The sequence below is a fragment of the Copadichromis virginalis genome, linkage group LG23 (assembly GCF_057382275.1).
Source record: "Copadichromis virginalis isolate Kocher_CV1m ecotype Utaka linkage group LG23, C_Virginalis_male_GT1.1, whole genome shotgun sequence".
NCBI classification, from domain to species: Eukaryota; Metazoa; Chordata; class Actinopteri; order Cichliformes; family Cichlidae; genus Copadichromis; species Copadichromis virginalis.
The window spans coordinates 20,508,413-20,528,365 of NC_140639.1; the positions used below are offsets into that span (position 1 = coordinate 20,508,413).

Genomic DNA, 19,953 nt, shown 5'->3' on the forward strand with positions numbered 1-19,953 from the left:
GTACACTGAGAGAGGACTTTTTGTTAGTGATCTTAATAGAATTTTTTTCATATTAATGTAATTTTTCATCTAATTGAATCTACTTGTGTATGATTGTCAGTCCAAAGAGGGGAGGTGTAAAGGTCCCGTTTTGTTTATTGATCTAAGCCTGAACAGCTACGCGTAGTGTCCAGTAGAGCAGCGGTCCCCAACCCCCGGGCCTCGGACCGGTACTGGTCCGTGAGTCGTTTGGTACCGGGCCGCGAGAGTTGAGGCTCAGGTGTGAAATGTATGGTTTTCAAGGTTTTTATCGGTTTTCAGCGTTATTTTGTTATCGTTTTTATCGTTAACTCGGTTTTCCTTGGTCTTTTCATGTGTGTTATGAATAAATCTTCTTTTTTTCGGTACCGGTACTCGTTTTATTTTGTTGTATTTATCCGCGACACCTTAAAGGCCGGTCCGTGAAAATATTGTCGGGCATAAACCGGTCCGTGGCGCAATAAAGGTTGGGGACCACTGCAGTAGAGGGCTCTGTTGCTTAGTTAGCGGCAAGCTGCACTTCCAGCTCAGACCGGTTTTGTGACGCACATGTCCCAGTAGGCAGCTCTCAATGAAGCGCAAAGCAGCGTGATACCGGACTCTAGCGAAATTAACAATTTGCAGCCCTTGGAATGCGGAGCGAGGTACATGTTTTAAGTTGTATTTGTTTGCTTAATTGATATTTTGTTGTATTTTCTGCTTTATTTGAGTTCATATTTGTAATAAGCGTCTAAGAAAATGTATTTTGTGTTTCTGTTTAGTTTTCACGGTGCATTGGCGCACCTCAGCACTGTTAGATTCTGAATGAATCTCAAAGTAAAAATTACTGCACCCGTCGAGGCTCTCTCTATTTCTTCCTTGGTCCGAGGGACTGCTACAGGAGGAGAAAGTACAATGTCAGGAAGATCCAGGTAAGAAAACAGACAGGGAACAGTGACAGGCAAAACAGAAACTGTTAAACTGACAAAGAGAAAAAACTGATTTCACACAATCTGGAAGTTGTGTTCTCCCTATATTAAAGCTGCTACACAGAATCTGCAAAACAAACTGGGTTGAAACATTTTTGACCCTCTTTAACAACATTCCAACAAAACATTATCATTGATTGCGGAGATTAAAATTAATGATATATTTTTATGTGGTTCAGCCACAACTCTACTGAAACCTCAGCCAGTAATAGGTCGGCCAACTTTTGGACCGTCCAGTTGTCTGTATGACTGCCGCTGTACGTACATCACATTTGCACACTATCAGAAAGAGCCAAACAGCCCTGGTGGAGTGAGGAGCTGTAAAGAGAAGCAGATGCTCTGTTTATATTCTAAAAATGTTTTAAGCTTGTTTCAAAGATTCTGTACTGCAGCTTTAAATGTTTTTCAAAAGCACACAGACACTTATCAGTGTTTCTCAAACTTTTTACAGTGTGTACCACCTGATAAAAATGTCAAGCTCTCCTAAGTAGCCGGGTGTGTTCTGAGCCCTCTGCTATACACTCTCTTCACCCATGACTGTATTTCCTCCTGCGCGTCCAATCTCATTGTTAAGTTTGCAGATGACACTACAGTGCTCGGACTTATATCCAACAATGATGAGACAAACTATAGGACAGAGGTGCAACAACTAGAGTCATGGTGCCACGACAATAACTTGGTCTTAAACACCAAAAAGACCAAGGAGATCATTGTAGATTTCCGGAAGAGGGGTCATAACAACCATCTGCCTCTCTTCATTGGCAGTGAGGTGGTGGAGAGGGTGAGCAGTTTTAAATTCTTGGGGGTAACTGTGACCGAGGACCTGTCCTGGGGCAACCATATCACCTCAGTTGTACGGAAGGCCCAACAGCGCCTCTACTACCTGAGGAGACTGCGGAGCGCACACATTCCCAGATCTCTGATGTTGAACTTCTACAACTGTGCCATCAGCAGCGTTCTGACGTATGGATTTCTAGTGTGGTTCCCCAGCTGCACCAAGGCCGATCAGCAAGCACTCCAGCGGGTGGTGAAAGAAGCTGGCAGAATTATTGGAACAAGTCTGCCAGAGATCAGTAATATCTTCCCCACTCGCTGTCTGAGGAGGGTGCACAGTATCCTGCGGGACCAACATCACCCTGCGCGCCACCTTTTCCATCTGCTGCCCTCAGGGAGAAGGTACAGGTCTATACAGGCCAGAACATCCAGACTGGCCAACAGCCTGTATCCACAGGCTGTGAGGCTCCTGAACTCTCTGCCCCCCTCTCACGGACAATAACCATATCCAACTTCTTAATAGCAATGAACTGGTCTGCATTGGTGCATCATATCTTTATTCTCTTCCCCCCCTCTTTCTTAAATAGATAACTATCATATCTGATATCATATCTCACAGTACAATAATATTGAATGGGTTGCATTGTTGTATTTTGTCATGTTCTCAGGTCTTTGTCTGAATTTCTACGAACATTATTGCTAAGGATTGTCTTATTGCATTGGAGTCACACTGGGTTAAATATGTACACTTGGGTTTTAAGGGGTATTTATTATTTTCTTCTTTTTTTTGGTTGTATGGAAGCCCCAAACGCAATTTCATTGTTCTTGACAATGACAATAAATAAATAAATACTAAGTACCATTATGAAAGCATGAAAGTCATAAACCTTTAAACACAAAATTATTATTAAATTAGTAAAATTAGTATCTGCAGTAAAGATTTTTTCATACACTGTATACATTGTACCACAGGCAAACTTGCCTCCATCTTAATAGCTTTTTATTAATATTTTGTAATAATTTATTCTGTTTTGGGAGTGTTTTTTATGTATCTGTATTATACTGTTTACTTTTTGCATTTCACCCCCATGTCATACTGTGTATGGTTGTGTGTGTGTGACAAATAAAATTTGAATTTGAATTTTTACTCACTATTGGTGTCATTCATTGTCCCCCCCACCCCCAGTAATTACGGTTAGGATATATATATATATATATTTTTTTTTTTTTATTCCAATACATTCTTCTTTTGCAGAATTTAAATAACCTTTATCAGATTTGATGGTTTTGTTCCAGACTTTTCAAAAAAGTGTTCTGGTTTTCTTTCATGAATGTGGGGATTCAATTGTGTTAAAATGTACAAAACAGTGATGTCATGTTTTGTGACGAGGATCCAGGCAGAGAGACTTGATGAATTTAAGAATCCTATGATTTAATAAAGAAATTTGCAGACTTGCACAGAGATGGTAAAATTTTGATGACTGATAACAGAGAGGAAGACAACAGATGACAAGGACAGGGAGGAACAGGTGTTTAAATGCACCAAGGAGACAGTCATAGTGAACTCGGGACAACTGGAGACATTTAAGGATGCAGGGACTGAAAGAGACAGGGAAGAAGTCTCATCGTGACATGTAAAGTTTATCTTGCTTGGCTGGGCAGCTCTCTGGGTGCTCAGCACCCCCAAAGCTCTGATCCTAGAATCGCCCCTGCTTGAAACTAATTTTATCAACGGAAGATTCTTATTTTTGAAGGCTGTAAATATTAAACTTTGTGAGACAGTGAATACCAGCTGGTAACAGTAAAGTACAAATGTACTGTTCACCAGCCGTAGATAAACATCATTACTACTAACGATGGCAGTCGCTTCCAGAGCGTTAAGGATGGATCAGCTCCCCAACTGCTCCACGTTTCATCCTACTTTGACTTCAGGAACTTTATGCAGTACGTATCCCACACCTCCCCAGTGCACCAAAGAAAGAAAGAAAGAGGGCAAACACGTGATTGATCTCTCCTTAAACATAGGACGACACATCATCTCATGGTTTTTTTTTGTTGTTGTTGTTGTTTTTTATTCTTACTAAAGAGATGTAGCAAAGGTGCTATCAGTGTTGTACTGCAAGTATTCACCAAAATGTAACTTCATTGGCAGCTGTCATGTAGTGGAGAGCCAACATTGTGATTTTAAAACGCTGCATAAACAAGATAAGGATCGCGTTTACAGTTAGCCGCATGCTAACAGCCGCCAACTGGTTGTTTGGATTCTGGTGGCATGCCATTTAATCTCAACTTTTCAAATGAATCCACTAAAACTTATCCAAGTACTAAAAACTATATATATATATTATCAGCTACATAAATATGTAATACATTTCTGATTAATAACACTCTTTTCTAATTCTGTCTTGGTCCCAGTTTGGCTCAAGCTGGCAACAAACAAATGAGAGTTCACACACAGCTTAATTCCATTGTCCAGTTAAATTAAATGTATTGTATTGTATAAAGCACACTGTATTGCATATACAGTGTGCTTTATACAACCTTTAAAATCCATAGTCGGTCACCGTTTTTCCCAATCATCCTGCAAGACAGCCTGTGGGACACGAAGTGGTGGTTTTTGATATGGGTGACATGGGCTGTTACCAAGGGTGGTGTTCTGGGAATATATCCTACCTCACAAACCATCCTACCCGTTGTTTCTGTGCATATGCTGTGCGTAACACAAACCCCTAATTTACAGGGGGTTAGGGGTTGATTAGTCAGAAGTCGCGTCAAATTATAATAGGGGTAGAAACGATGTGCCAAAGTAGGTCGGTTTCTCAGAACAGCGGCATCATGGGCATCAGCAAAAGAAGTTTCTTGCACCCATGCTGCCCTGACATCATGCCAGCGCATTTTGGGGATTGCATAGGCACCGATCACCGATCGGACAAACGTCATAAATTCTGACAAAATGAATTGCTTTGGACTGCACTATCATTGGTAGAAGATAGGGGGATAGAAAATGTGCCAGTGAGCGTTAGGTGATCCAACTTTCCAATTGCCGTGCTGAAAGACTATTTCAAACAAAATCCAACAGCTTTATGACACTGAAGCAAGCAAATTTAGATGCAATCCAGACAGCCCTGCTAATATGGAGGAACAACTCCAGGAGCAAACAAGACTGGGTGCCACTGAGCAGCCACTTCCCTGATGACCTACAAAAGCTGCTGATGAAAACAAGCGAGGAGGAGCAGTGAGCATATAGGGTGGGCAGTCACATTCTGTTTTACTAGAATTTTACTAGTAAGCAAAGGCATATAGATGACTTTGTCCTGAAAAGAGGCTTATGCACCTCTCAAATGGCTCTAATGGCCGGTATTGTATACAATATTTACATAACATTATGTCAAAGATAACAGCAAGCCTCACTCCAGAGCATGTCCACTGTAAACCTGAATTCATGAACTAAATCATCTGTAAACTTTGGAAATGTGTTATTTTGAACTGAAAAATAAAATGTTTTGGATTTAATCTAAAGATTTATTTGAACTTAAGGACAGAAGCCATTTTTAATTTCCTATTTGCACATCGTTTTTTGTTTAAATACTAGTAGCACTTTAATTTGTTTTACCTAACATTTGTATTCTTTTAATTTTTTATTCTTTCAGTTCTATTGATTAATGTTTAAAATATATTTGTCTATCATTAAATTCTTATGTTTTATCATTCATTTAATTTGCTGTGGGATGAGACAATAAGGTAGCATCACGATTGGGCACACTTGAGCAGGTGAGGTGGAGCCTAGAACAGGAAGTTTGTCTACAGGAAGTGGCAGATGAGAGTTAGTGAGATAATTATTGACTAATCAAAGAGTTAATGACCTGAAAGTAGCACAACTTGAGATGTCACATGATTCAAATCAGCCAGGCCTTTATTTTGAATGGACCCACCACAAGCCCAAGCTTTGTCTTAAATGCAGTGTTTTTGTCTTAAATGCAGTGTTTTTCTTCAAATAAATAAACACAATTATAGATATGGTTTTTACACTATTAACTAACCAATATTGTGTTTGGCTTTATTTACAGAAAAAAAGTATTTATTTTACTCCATTTGGTATTGTAATCGATTAATGGCAATTTCCTAAATAACTAATTTCTTACAAACATCAGGACAAGTTTTAAGCTTTTAACACTTTAATTCATCTATTTTCTTGAATTTGGTGCTGCACCACTGCTTTACATAGCAATGCTGTTGCAGGGAGAAAAATAACTGGAAGAAGCATTCTTATATCTTTAACAGTCTAACAAAAGTTTGCCTAACAGGGGGAGAAACAGAGGATACAGTATTGGACCGTAGCCTAAATCCAGGATAAAGAGGTTCAGTAATTGTAATTTTGAGGGTGTGGAGATGGATAAGATTGTCTGAGATTCTGTAGAAGGACACAGTGCCAGCAAGACAGTCCACATACACTGCTACTCTGTTAGAAACAGAGGAGGAGGAGATGCTGCATGTTTTTTGCTTACTGTGCCACACAGAGTAACCATTGTCAGAGCACCTCAGACTCCAAGATTGATCATTTGATCCAAACCCACAGTCTGTTATGTGTCCTTTCCTTCTGATTCCTCTGTAACTCACTGATATTTCAATGTCTCCTCTCCACTCGACCTCCCAGTAACAGCGACCAGTCAGAGGATTTGTGCAGAGCAGCTGAGGACAGTCATCAAATCTGTCTGGATGATCAGGATATGACTGAATCTTCTTCACATGTGTCACCTTCCTGTTGTTGTCAGTCAGTTTGAGGTTTTTATTTACTGTGTTTTTGTCGATTGTGAGTGGACAGGAATCTGATGGAGAGAACAAACACAATCCAGCTGCAGTTATTGATCCATCATCTGTTCATTGATTGACACTTTGATGACGACTCCTGACATCAGAGGTGTGAATGAGTGATGTGACAGTTTGAAGATGGTTGAATGTGTGCTGCTTTGTTTTCATGAATCACATTAAAAACACACTTACACTTCCTCAGCCCTGGTGTCAACCATTGTTCTCCAGCAGGCTCCACCCTGAAAGGAGGAGAGGGTCAGACCAGCACAGTCTCTTTCAGCATGCACACAAGGCTCATACACATAGTTTATTATTCTCTAATAGTAATAGTAAATGAGGAATAGAAATAAATGCTTTCATCATGGCCAGAGTGCATAAAAAAATAACCACCTAAGGGCCAGATTAACTAATGTGTTGCTTCAGTCCAAACTCAGCAAAGTACTGTCAGGATTTGCAAGATTGCATGTAACATGTGGGAAGTGATATTTTTGCACTAACCGCCTTGCATATAAACTTCTGGAAGTTCCTTTCTAAAGCTGCAAAATATGGGTGAAAAAACTACTTAGATCAACTGTGCAAACAGGTGTACTAATGTTTGCGTCATGCTGTTTGCACCAATATTTATTTGACATGGCAGCAATTATTGCTTGCACACGTAAAAGTGTGTTCTAGAAAAGAGAGATGTTTGTCCACTTGTGTCAGTTTATTTGAAATACCAGAAAAAGCTCTTTTAAAACATACATATTACACGGCGACCTAATTCTAAACTCGCTCACTGAACTCAGAGATGACTTGGGACCTCTGATTAAAAACTTTCAACTCTTTCATTCTTGGTATCAGGTTTTCTGTGGGAGAAATTTCATAGCATGAACAGTGAGGTTCAAAGTGAAACGGCTGAAGAAAAGAGAGGATGATAACAGTAACGACTTTGGACCCTGTTCTAAAAATAATAAGGCCCTTATTAGTCATCATGCAAATTCAGCTGCTAGCACTTTGTCAACATGTGAGATATTAATCACACACACAAACTTACAAAGAGGTCTGCAATCTGTAAATCTTTTTTTTTTCATATTTCATCTTTTTTTTAAAGATCCAGCATGGAAAAATGGTGGTACGGTAAACACACAGTGTAGAGTTAAACTTTTGTCAATCGGGGATTCACACAGGCAATCGCATCCACACCTACAGCAGATTTAGAAAGCCTGACAACATGACAGTATTTCTTCCTCCTTTAGACACTGTATGTGATTTCAACAGGCATCTCCATACCTGATATCCATTCTCAGCTGCTTCAGCTGCTTCTCTCCTGCCTCTCCTGGATGGTTATAGCTCAAGTCCAGCTCTCTCAGTTGGGAGTTGGAGCGCAAAGCTGAGGCCAGAGAAGTGCAACCATGCTCTGTGATTAGACAGCCTGACAGCCTACAGACACACAAAACAACATGACAGTGATTGCCTCATGTTATTGTCCAAGTCTTCACTGTGGTTCACATTGTTGTGTGTTGTGTACACATTTAATAATGTACAGATATAGATATATCATCTTTACCCAAGATGCAGCACCTTCCTGTTAAAAGTTCTCCACAATCTCACAATATTGTGGCAAAAATAATCTTATATTGCATGCTGTTGTCATACCCCCAGGAAGTAGGTCCAGACTATGGTGTGTGTACATATATATATATATACATACACATATATACATATATATATATATACATATATACATATTTGGACAATGACACAAGTAAACTATTACAGATATATAATGGACATGGACATAATGTGTAGACTCTCAGCTTTCATTTCAGGGTATCCTCATTCAAACTGGATGAAGGGTTTATGAGTTTCAGCATCCTTAACATGTCCCAACATGTTTTTAAATGGAGCAAAAGTAATTGGAGAATTGACTCAAAAGCTATATCATGGGCAGATGTGGGCAATTTCTTCAATATGTCATTATCAGTTAAGGAGATAAAAGGCCTGGAGTTGTTTTGAGGTGTGGTACTTTCATCTGGAATATTTTAATGTAAACAGACAACACGCAGCCAAAGGAGCTCTCCATGAAGGTGAAACAAGCCACCTTTAAACAGTGAAAACAGAAAAAACATATCCAAGATTTTGCTACAATACCAGGACTAGTGAAATCTACAGTTTGGTTCAACGAACGAACGAACGAACGAACGAACGAACGAACGAAGGAAAGAAAGAAAGAAAGAAAGCAAGCACTGGTGAACTCAGTATTGCAAAAAGACCTGGACATGCACAGAAAACAGCAGTGGTGGATGATCGCATGATCATTTCCATGGTGAATAGAAACCCCTTTCACAACAGCCAATCAAGTGAATAAGACTCTCCAGGAAGTCGGCGTATCAATATCTACCATAAAGAGAAGACTGCATGAGAGTAAATACAGAGGGTTCACTGTAGGGTGGAAGCCACTCATAACCCTTAAAAATAGAAAGGCTAGATTGGACTTTGCTAAAAAACACAAAAGAAATCCAGTACGGTGCTGTAAAATCATTCTTTGGACAGAGGAAACTAAGATAAACCTCTACCAGAATGATGGCACGAAGAAAGTATAGAGGAGGTGTGGAACACCTCATGATCCAATCATACAACATCATAAAACATGGCAGAGGCAGTGTGATGGCTTGGGTGCGCATGGCTGCCGGTGGAACTGGGACACTAGTGTTTATTGATGATGTGACACAGGACAGAAGCAGTAGAATGAATTCTGAGGTGTTCAGAGTCGTACTTGCCTGCTCACATCCTGCTAAATGCAGTCAAAAATGCAGTCGATAGGGTGGTGTTTCATAATACAGATGGACAATTACCCAAAACATACAGCCAAAGCAAACCAGGAGTTTATTAAAGCAAAGAAATGTAATATTCTTGAATGGCCAAGTAGGGCACCATGAGTTCAAGACTTTGGCATTTTCCTGCCAGCAAATGGGTTTCAACCAAGCATTAGAAATGAACATTTTATTTTCAATTATTTCATTTGTCCAATTACTTTTGAGCCCCTGAAATGAGAAGATTGTGTTAAAAAATCATTTAGTCCCTCACCTTTTTTATGCAATCTTTTTGTTCAACCCACTGAATTAAAGCTGAAAGTCTCCTCTTAAACTGCATATGATTGTTTCATTTAAAATTGATTGTGGTAATGTCTGGTGTCTGTGGAGGGAACTGAAACTTTGAGTTGCCAAGTAGCAGCCAAGAAACTTCTAAGATTTAGAGAGTTTTTCTAAAGAGGACTGGAACAAAACCCCTCCTGAGATGTGTGCAAACCGAGTGACTAAACTACAAGAAACATCTTTCCACTGCTTTGCCAACAAGGGTTTCTCCAAATACTAAGTCATGTTTTGCTTTTGGATTGAATACTTATCTCATGCAATTTATAACTCTTATGTAATGTGTTTTGTTTTTTTTCTGGATTTTTGGTTGATATTCTGTAGGCATTCATTTAATCAAATGACAATAAAATTAAAAACTATTAGTTTTTTTGTAAGTGAACAAATGTACAAATTCAACACATAATTAATTCCCCTCAATGTATATCAGTTACCCCTAACCCTTGTTTTCACTATGCAGTTTTATGTAACAACGTCTCACAGAATTTTTAAACTGCCAGAACGGGATAACTAGAAATTCTTGGTGGTAAAGCTTCCCTGTCTTGCTGTTTAAGAATGACAGAAGGTTTAGATAAGCAGAAATATTTATAGACAGATAATTTCAGAAAATAGCTCTTGTTTGAAACAATCTGCTGAATTCTTACCTGAGAATGTGGAGATTACACTGCAGACTCTTCAATCCAGAAGATATTAGCATCACTCCTGAATCCTTCAGATCGTTGTTATTCAGGTCCAGCTCAATTAAATTAGAGGACTCCAGGCTAACTGAGGATAGAGCGCCACAGCTTCTCTCTGAGAGGTTACAGCCACTCAGTCTGAAAAGATAGTAATGTAAATTTTGTACATTTTTATTCATTTACTGTATAAAGATGGCAATGCATTTAAAAATATATATAACTTACAGAGCTTTATTGGAAGCTTTGACCACTGGCATCAGTCTCAGAAGAGCCTCCTCTGAAGCAGCGTATTTCTTCAGGTCAAACTCATCCAGATCTTCTTCTGATGAAAGTAAGATGAAGACCAGAGCTGACCAGTGAGCAGGAGACAGTTTATCTGTAGAGAGACTTCCTGGACTCAGGGCCTGTTGGATCTCCTTCACTAGAGAACGATCATTCAGTTCATTCAGACAGTGGAACAGGTTTATGCTTTTCTCTACAGACAGATTCTCATTGAGCTTCTTCTTGATGTACTGAACTCTTTCCTCATTGGTCTGTGGACTTCTTGTCTGTGTCAGCAGGCCTTTCAGGCGACTCTGATTGGTCTGCAGTGATAGACCCAGGAGGAAGCGAAGAAACAAGTCCAGGTGTCCATTTGGACTCTGTAAGGCCTTGTTCACAGCAGTATTGTAGAAGTCTGCCCCAGGTTGTTGTTCTTCCAGCAGATTGACTCCAGAGTTGATGAAGGTCAGATGGACATGAAGAGCAGCCAAAAACTCCTGAACACTGAGATGAACAAAGCAGAACACCTTGTCCTGGTACAGTCCTCTCTCCTCTCTAAAGATCTGTGTGAACACTCCTGAGTACACTGAGGCTGCTCTGATATCGATGCCACACTCTGTCAGGTCTGATTCATAGAAGATCAGGTTTCCTTTCTGCAGCTGGTCAAAAGCCAGTTTTCCCAGAGACTCAATCATCTCCCTGCTCTCTGGACTCCAGTGTGGATCTGTCTCAGCTCCTCCATCATACTTGACCTTTTTCACTTTGACCTGAACCACCAAGAAGTGGATGTACATCTCAGTCAGGGTCTTGGGTAGCTTTCTCACCTCTGTGGTTCTCAACATATTCTCCAGAACTGTAGCAGTGATCCAGCAGAAGACTGGGATGTGGCACATAATGTGGAGGCTTTGTGATGTCTTAATGTGAGAGATGATGCTCCTGGACCGCTTCTCATTAGCGAATCTCTTCTTGAAGTATTCCTCCTTCTGTGGGTCAGTGAACCCTCTGATTTCGGTCACCATGTCAACACAGTCCGAAGGGATCTGATTGGCTGCTGCAGGTCGTGTGGTTATCCAGAGGTGAGCAGAGGGAAGCAGGTTGCCCTTGATGAGGTTTGTTAGTAGCAGAACCACAGAAGTGGACTCCCTGGGGTCAGTGAGGATTTCTGTATTGTGGAAGTCTAGAGGAAGTCGACACTCATCCAGACCATCAAAGATGAACACAACCTGGAAGTCTTCAAAGCTGCAGATTCCTGCTTCTTTGGTTTCAATAAAGAAGCGATGAATAAGTTCCACCAAGCTGAACTTTTTCTCCTTCAGCACATTCAGCTCTCTGAAAGGGAATGGAAATATGAACTGGATGTCCTGGTTGGTTTTGTCTTCAGCCCAATCCAGAGTGAACTTCTGTGTCAACAAAGTTTTCCCAAAGCCAGCCCCTCCCATAGTTAGTACTTTTCTGACTGGTTGTTCTTTTCCAGGTGGGACTTTAAAGATGTCTTCTAATCTTATTGTTTCTGGTCTGTATGGTTTTCTTGATGCTGTTTCAATTTGTCTGACCTCATGTTCTTGATTGACCTCTGCAGTCCCTCCTTTTGTGATGAAGAGCTCTGTGTAGATCTGATTCAGAAGGGTTGGATTTCCGGTTTTAGCAATTCCCTCAAACACACACTGGAACTTCTTCTTCAGGTTAGATTTAATTTTATTCTGACACATGCTGGAGAATCCTAAAAGAATAGAGAAACAACATTTTGTGTATTCAAACACACGCTGGAACTTGTTCTTCAGAGTAGATTTAAATTTAAGATGACACTTGTCAAGTGCTGCTAATAGAAACACACAAATATGAATGATTTTTGGATTGTTGTGGTTGTTTTATTCAATTTCGGATGAGCTTTTTTTGTTGTCCATCCATCTATTTTGTGCCACCTATCTAGGTCCAAACCATGGGGGCAGTCTAAGTGGAAATGCTCATCCCACCATCACCTTAAGCTCTTTTGTGGAGACATCAAGGCTTTCCCAGCCGAACCCTGATGATGGTGCATGCATATACATGATCTACACGTCTGTAGATTCTACAATGTAAACTTTGCAAGTGGCCAGTACTATTTCCAGCGTGTATATAGACTGTGCAAATGCAAAAGTTTCCACTTCTCCAAAAATACATAGAGGTTAACAACAGTAATAAATGGACCAATCACAGTAGTTGCAGGCTGCATCAGCACAAGTTGTAGGTACATTTTTAGGGAGATGCATATGAAGTTATGGCTTAAGTTATAGTGTGGGGTTTCGGAAAGGTTTGCAGTTGTAATGTACCTACAACATAAATTTAAGATAGAGACATGATTTCCACTTAATGTCAATATAAATTTTAATTCTATAGCACATTCACTTCATTGGCTGCCCGTGCATTTTAGGATCCATTTTAAGCTGCTTTTATTTGTTTTTAAATGTTTGTCCAATGCTGCCCCTGTATACCTCTCTGAGCTTCTTCATCCATACATACCTTCCCGGTCCCTCAGGTCGGCAGACCAGCTCCTCCTGAGCGTGCCCAGGACTAATCGTAAGCTCAGAGGGGATCGGGCGTTTGCTGTGGCAGCACCAAAATTGTGGAATGAGTTGCCTTTACATGTTAGACAGGCACCTTCCTTATCTGTTTTTAAATCACGTCTTAAAACATATTTATTTACCTTGGCTTTTAGCACAGCAGGACTTGTTGATGTCTCTTAATACGTTTCTTATTAATTATATTATTTTTAATTTTAAGATATTTTATATGTAATTTAAACTGTTTCCTCTCTGTTTTATATTTGTAGCACTTTGGTCAACATAGTTGGATGTAAAGTGCGTTATAAATAAAGATGCTATGCTATGCTATTTAAAAGCAAAAAGGGCTTTTTTAAAGCAAAGCCCATGAGGGAGGATGCCAGTTTCCATTACTTGTATCCACAGTTTTATTCTTTTAGCCTCTGGGCTTGCCTACAACTGTCCTGGACCTGGGTGTCTTCCAGATGGTGAACACTGTTCTGTTCCTCATAGATAAAGTCTGATAACCACAACAGTCCAATAAGAGAACACAATTCAAGTTCAGATTGGACAGGCCATTCCTCCCAGTGAAATATAAAAATAGTATATGAACAGTAAAATCCAAGGGAATTACAATGAAGTCCCCAGCTGGAGTAGGTTTTAGCACCATAAAAGGCATTTCAGGACAATCCCTCATAAGGAAACATCATTTTCATTCATCGGGAAATTATCAGTGAACCGGGACCTAAAAGCCAAAGAGGGCAACTCAAGAATGGATTAGAGTCAGATCACTTCTCCAGGGGAAATTTCTAAACTGGAAATGGTTAAACATAAATGGATGGACACACACACACACACAACAGACAAAGGTTAGTGCTCTAACAAATAACGCAATAATATATTAATAACAAAATATTTGATCTCACCTAAATGAGCAGATGGCCCAGAGGACAAACCTAGCTGTCGGGAAACTGTAGGATCAATGGTTCGAAGGTGACTGATCATTATCCTGCAGGCTTTTTCTCCCTTTTTCTTCACGATGTCAATGAAGTCGCGTGCCTTGTCTGCTCTACTTTGGTTTATTTCCTGTATCCTTTCTTTCTCCAACTCATTCAAGACATTGTCTATTACAAGGGCTTCAAGTAGCTGTGTGAGATTTTCTGCTGTCACCCTCTCCACAAACTGTGTTCGCATTCTGGCAAGCTCCTCCTCTGTGGAAAGAAATATAATAAACTGAAATGAAGAATTTGTTTTTGTTTTGTTTGTTTAAATAGTTGATTTGTTTTTGAAATAACAAGTTTAGTAACTCAGTCAGTCAGCTCAGCCAACATAGATTTAACAGTTAATGCTGGGCAGACACTGTGCGATTTTTTCAGTCGCGCGATTCAGCTCCTGCTCAAACTGCACGGTTGACTCGCAGGGGTTAGAAGTTCATAGGTCACGATGCAGGTCTCACACTATACAACCCGATGCTCTGATGCGACCTGAGTGCTCACACTGTGCGTCCATAAAATTAAGGTTATAACAGAAATTCTGTCGCTCGCTCTCCCTCTCTGTCTTTCACTCACATAGACACGCACACCACCACCATCAACTTTGCTAAATTGCTAATGAAAAACATTGATCAGGCAGCTGTGATTGAGCAGCAGTGTAGATCCAACTATTTTCACGGTTGTTGTGGTTGTGATAATTTTGTGAGGCCACATCTAAAAGGCTCGGATGAGGTTGCCATAGTTCTACAAGTTGTGCCTCCATCGCTTGTGTCCAGATCACACGCTGCACTGCCGTGCTGCGCCGTCTTTTTCGCTGACATTTGTGTTTGCGCGTGCGCAGTGTGAGAAACTGCGGTGACCTCAAGACCAAGCGATTGATGATCGGGAGCTGGTCGTGAGGTGTTAATCGCTTCTCGTTACCCCACGTATACTACACGATGCACGACGCACGATGAAGGCCAAAATCCGGCCGATCGCCAAAACGGTCGCACGACTCAAAAATCGGCTCAAAATGGGCCAAAAATCGCACAGTGTGAGCCCAGCATAACTCTCTATGAGTAGCCTCTGCAAACCTCCAGTGTAGTGAAGTCTGCTTATATGTATCATTATTTTAACAGATAAACTTGTTCAGTGTTACAGGAGTTTATCAAAGTGAACCTTGCAGCAGGCCAGTCTAACCTTGATAGTACCAGTTTTTAAGTAATATAGTCAGTCTGTGGTAGGACTCGACTTAAGCGGTCAAAGAATTGCAGGAGACTGATGCTGTCCAGTGTAGCAAGTGATTTATTCACCATTTTGTGGCCCAACAATATTTACAAAGAAACAAATAAGAAACTCAACTCTATCATTAACTCAGTTCAAATAAACATAACTGAACTTAAATCAACAGAAATTAAGGTCAAACTGCACACAGCTATACTGACCTGAACCTTTTTCCCCCCGAAACACCTGAGTTCGTCTGCTTAAATAGTCCACTTAACCAAACAATTTCTCCTCTGGACTATTCCATTCAGTAGGTAGGTAAGATGAACATGATTATAGTCAAACCTCTACTACTCCTCTTTACTGGCAACAAACTCTGTGGTGTAATCAATACATATCACAACAATAAATCTATTTCTTTATAAACCCTCTAAAATCAACTTTATTAAATTATAAGAATTCTTCCCCTTCTGCACTTTGTCTCTTCCTGTGACCTCAGATGAACCCAGAAGGTATAAAGCAGGAAGTAAAACTACATTTCCTCCTTTTGCTTCTGCAAGACAGGTAGGTAAGGTAAGTTCGAAACAATACAAATTAACAGTTGAAATAAATAACATGTTAACTTAACAAACTTGTAGGAATTGATTTAAACCAAGATGTTATATTATATAATCTGTAAAAGTGCAAAACATAAACAAACCCGGGATAGTAGATGTTTGCCTATTGCAGATTACATGTGAAATATGGTTAAATCAAAACAAGAATGTTAACTAAGAATATAGACAAATGGTCTTCTCACCCACTTTGTCACACAGTCCATAGCTAAATAAAGGATTTATATTATAAGTGTATCCCACTTCTTTTTGGCAAATGGTAAATAGACACTTCTTATACAGTGTTTTTCTACTTTACCCAAGCACTCAAAGTGCTTTACACAACTATAGAAAGCAGAAAATTAACAAGTAACTTTAGAAAAAGGCATGAAAATAATGATATGACACCACACGCACATAATGATTTGTGCTGGAGTCCTTGCATTTAATTTTCATATGGATGAGACCCAAAAACTTCACATTATTTTACATTTAAAATATATTTAATGTAATATTTAATGTGTTACACAGGTAGGTCTTTCTTTTGCTGTTCATGTACTTCTGGCTCTTATCTATGAATTATTACTGTCAATAAATTCCAGTCAACTTGCCAGTAACTGCAGATAAAAAAAATCAGCCTGCACAGCAGAAAACGGGGTATTTATTCATGATGCACCTAAGTACTTATGTTAAAGTGAACTGTCCCTATTAAATAAAAGGTAAATAAACATAAATTTGATTTCACTGAAATTTAATACACAGTTACTCGTTTTATAGAAAAAGAATTTAACTGCTAACAAACACGGGCAGGGATAGCTCAGTAGGTAGAGTGGCGGCCCCATGATCGGAAGGTTGGGTGTTTGAATCCACTCAATAAGTACCCTAGGTACCCCTGAGCAAGGTACGGTCCCTACACAGTGCTTCTCGGCGCCCTATGGCTGCTTCAACTAATATGTAGTTATTTTTAAAAAAGTTGCCTTATTTAACTGTGCCAACTTTAACTCTCATGTATGTATGTTTATGTATTTTGGTGAATAAACCATAAACAATGTCTGTACACGAAGTACAGAGTGCTCTATTATTCTAAGAAGACTTTTTTGTTTCATGTTTATTTGTCTTACTTACATCTTGTCAAATAGCCTACTGGCTCCTACCTGCTGAGCAAGCTGCTTGGTTTGGCGAATCCATCAGCACACTCCTCTACGGTCTGCTACAGCTTTGCTCTAGAACAGAACACCACAGGAGATTTTCAGATTGTAGAGCTATTTAAGCTGCTTTGGGATTCTACTTCTATCGCACTGTATTCTTATTCATTCAGTTTTATTTATATCACACAAATCCCAACAACAGATGCCTCAAGGTTCTTTATATTGTAAGGTAGACCCTACAATAATACATACAGAGAAAAACCCAGCAAACATATGAAAAAGTTTTCCACATTTAAAAAAAATCAAAAAAACGAATTGTCCTATCAGGTCTTTCCCCTCAGATCCTGTCTTAGATCACATTGTTCATCCTGTTTGCCCAGTTTTCTTTGTGAACTTTGAGCAGGTGTCTCTCTCCTTTTTAATTGAAATAGTTCAGCATGTGTGCTGATCTGTTAAGGTGACAGCTTCCTACCCTGTCTCCTCAAGGATGTTTTTAATAGGTCTACTCTTGAGCCATGTATCACTGGGCTAATTAATGCCTTTCTGATGTCTGGCCCTGTCCCAGTTGCCTTCAAACATGTTGTAGCACAGCATGTTTGTAGAGCTGCAGACCTTAGCACTCTTCTGTCACATCTTCAATTGTATTATTAAATTTATTGCAAGCACAGTCTTATTTTTGAGTCTTTTTCTTTCTAGAGCACAGGACAACTTCCTTGCACCAAGGAGCCAATTAAGACCGTGCACCATAAAGCCTTCCAACATGACAATGACCCAGGGGATAACCCCAAAGAAACACAGATGTGGCTAAAGAAGAAGTAAATTAAGGTCCAGGACCTCAGAATAGAAAATCTGTGAAGAGCTGAAGCTTCAAGATGCCAGTCAGCAGGGAAGAAACCTGAAGGATTTGGAGAGTTTCTGTAAAAAGGAGTGGGACTAAATCCTTCCTGAGATGTGTGAAACCTGGTGACCAAATATATGAAACATCGCTGTGGCGGGGGCTTGGTCTTTGGCCTGCTGCAGAGGAGGGGTGATGCAGCGAGCTCACAGGGCGGCGCAGAGGTGGGAAGGAACAGGTGTGTGGAAATGACTTGATGAGGAGAGACTTTTCTTATGTCTTGCAGTGAGAAGAAGCGGCAGAGTGACAACAGGAGTGACGGAGGGGCAGGAGCCAGAAACTGCAGGGACAGTCCTGATTGTAAATAAAACACTGTTGAACTGACACACGCAGAAGTGTCCATCTGTGGGTCGTGTGTCACAATCCTACTGCTGTGCTTCATTCACTCAGTGACATGCAAATCAAACCAAATCATGTTGCAGGAACCCTCACTCACCCGTATGAGCCATGCTGTCAGCTTTTTGCCTCCTACACTCATAAAAATTAGTCATTGGATGAACTCAATTTGATTGATGGCAGGTTTTCCACGTAATACGTTTATTTTGGTTCAACCAAATCTACATACATCATGACAATTTAATTCAATTTAGTCAGTAGAACACAATGTTTTAAATACATTTAAAAGGAAAAAAATACATTAACAAGATGTGAAAGGATATATCAGGATACCAGAGTTGCTGCCGTGAGAGAGACTGATCGTTAAAGCCAGGCACAGCCAGCAGTTGGCTGCAGTTACTAATGTGTACTAGGTAAATAAAGACCATGTTTTATTTGCAGACTTCATCCTTCCTGATGCGTGTGGTGTCAGGTCGGATCCTCTCTGTATCACACCTTTCATCATGCATCTTGTTTTCATTTCATTAAGCTGAATTAAGTTTTTAGTTTCCATTTGATTCCAGCCTTATAGAGGAAACGAAACTAATGACACCAGCACAGAGAGGCTGTGTGCTGAAGAGCCCTAAAGCCAAAATGGCCCTTTGCCAGGTGTGTTTAACTTCCACAAAGCATCACAGTGTGAAAATACTTTGTTATATGTAGTATTTATAACTATTTTTCTCAGCCGCTGACACGTAAACAATCAGCATAGTGTAATATGAAATAACCTAGATTTAAACTTAATGTACTCACATTGATTTTAAACTTGTCTCAGTAAGAGAAGTGATCCAAAAGTTCCAGTCAAAGGAGCTTGCAAAGAAAAGCGTCTGGACTTCTTTAAGTTGCTTGAAGACGTTTCACCTCTCATCCGAGAAGCTTCTTCAGTTCTAAGGTCAAATGGTGGAGAGTCCCAGATATAAACCTAGTGGGAGTTTCCCCCCACAGAGAGACAAAAAGACCCCCTGATGATCCTCTAATCGCCTGAGCCAAGGTGTGAAACTGGGTGTGGGTCCCAATCAGCCAAAGTTTCGGGTGAGTTCATTGTGAAACCTGGCCCCACCTTATCGTGCAAATTCCTGAGGTCAGATGGCCCAGGATGTGGGTGGGCGTTAAGGCGTCTGGGGAGGGAACTCAAAACTGGATTATAGATGGCAGAGAGTTGGTGTTGTAAACCACCGCCTCTGTTCAAAGATGGTCGCTCACAGTGGACATAGATGGCTTCTTTCACTCCTCTTTCAAACCCGAGTGCAGCGAGGAATGCCCAGACCTCTACATTGGAGAGACCAAACAGCCACTTCACAAGCGCATGGCACAACACAGAAGAGCCACCTCCACAGGACAAGACTCAGCTGTCCATCTGCATCTTAAGGATAAAGGACACTCTTTCGAGGATGCCAATGTTCACATTTTGGACAGAGAGGACAGATGGTTTGAAAGAGGAGTGAAAGAAGCCATCTATGTCCACTGTGAGCAACCATCTTTGAACAGAGGCGGAGGTTTATGCCACCAACTCTCTGCCATCTATAATCCAGTTTTGAGTTCCCTCCCCAGACGCCTTAACGCCCACCCACATCCTGGGCCATCTGACCT

The 19,953-nt window shown here is 40.3% G+C and overlaps 1 protein-coding gene across 1 annotated transcript; it reads right to left on the bottom strand.

Moving 5' to 3' along the window:
- Window positions 1-5,513: 5,513 nt before the first annotated feature.
- LOC146680757 (protein NLRC3-like) lies at window positions 5,514-17,168 on the bottom strand. The gene is made up of 7 exons (XM_085449954.1): window positions 17,100-17,168; window positions 14,084-14,368; window positions 10,603-12,358; window positions 10,345-10,515; window positions 7,839-7,988; window positions 6,762-6,808; window positions 5,514-6,586 (listed from the first exon to the last, which is right to left on the bottom strand). The coding sequence occupies exons 1-7, from the start codon at window positions 17,131-17,133 to the stop codon at window positions 6,027-6,029; spliced, it is 3,003 nt and encodes a 1,000-aa protein (XP_085306080.1). The 5' UTR covers window positions 17,134-17,168; the 3' UTR covers window positions 5,514-6,026.
- Window positions 17,169-19,953: the final 2,785 nt, after the last annotated feature.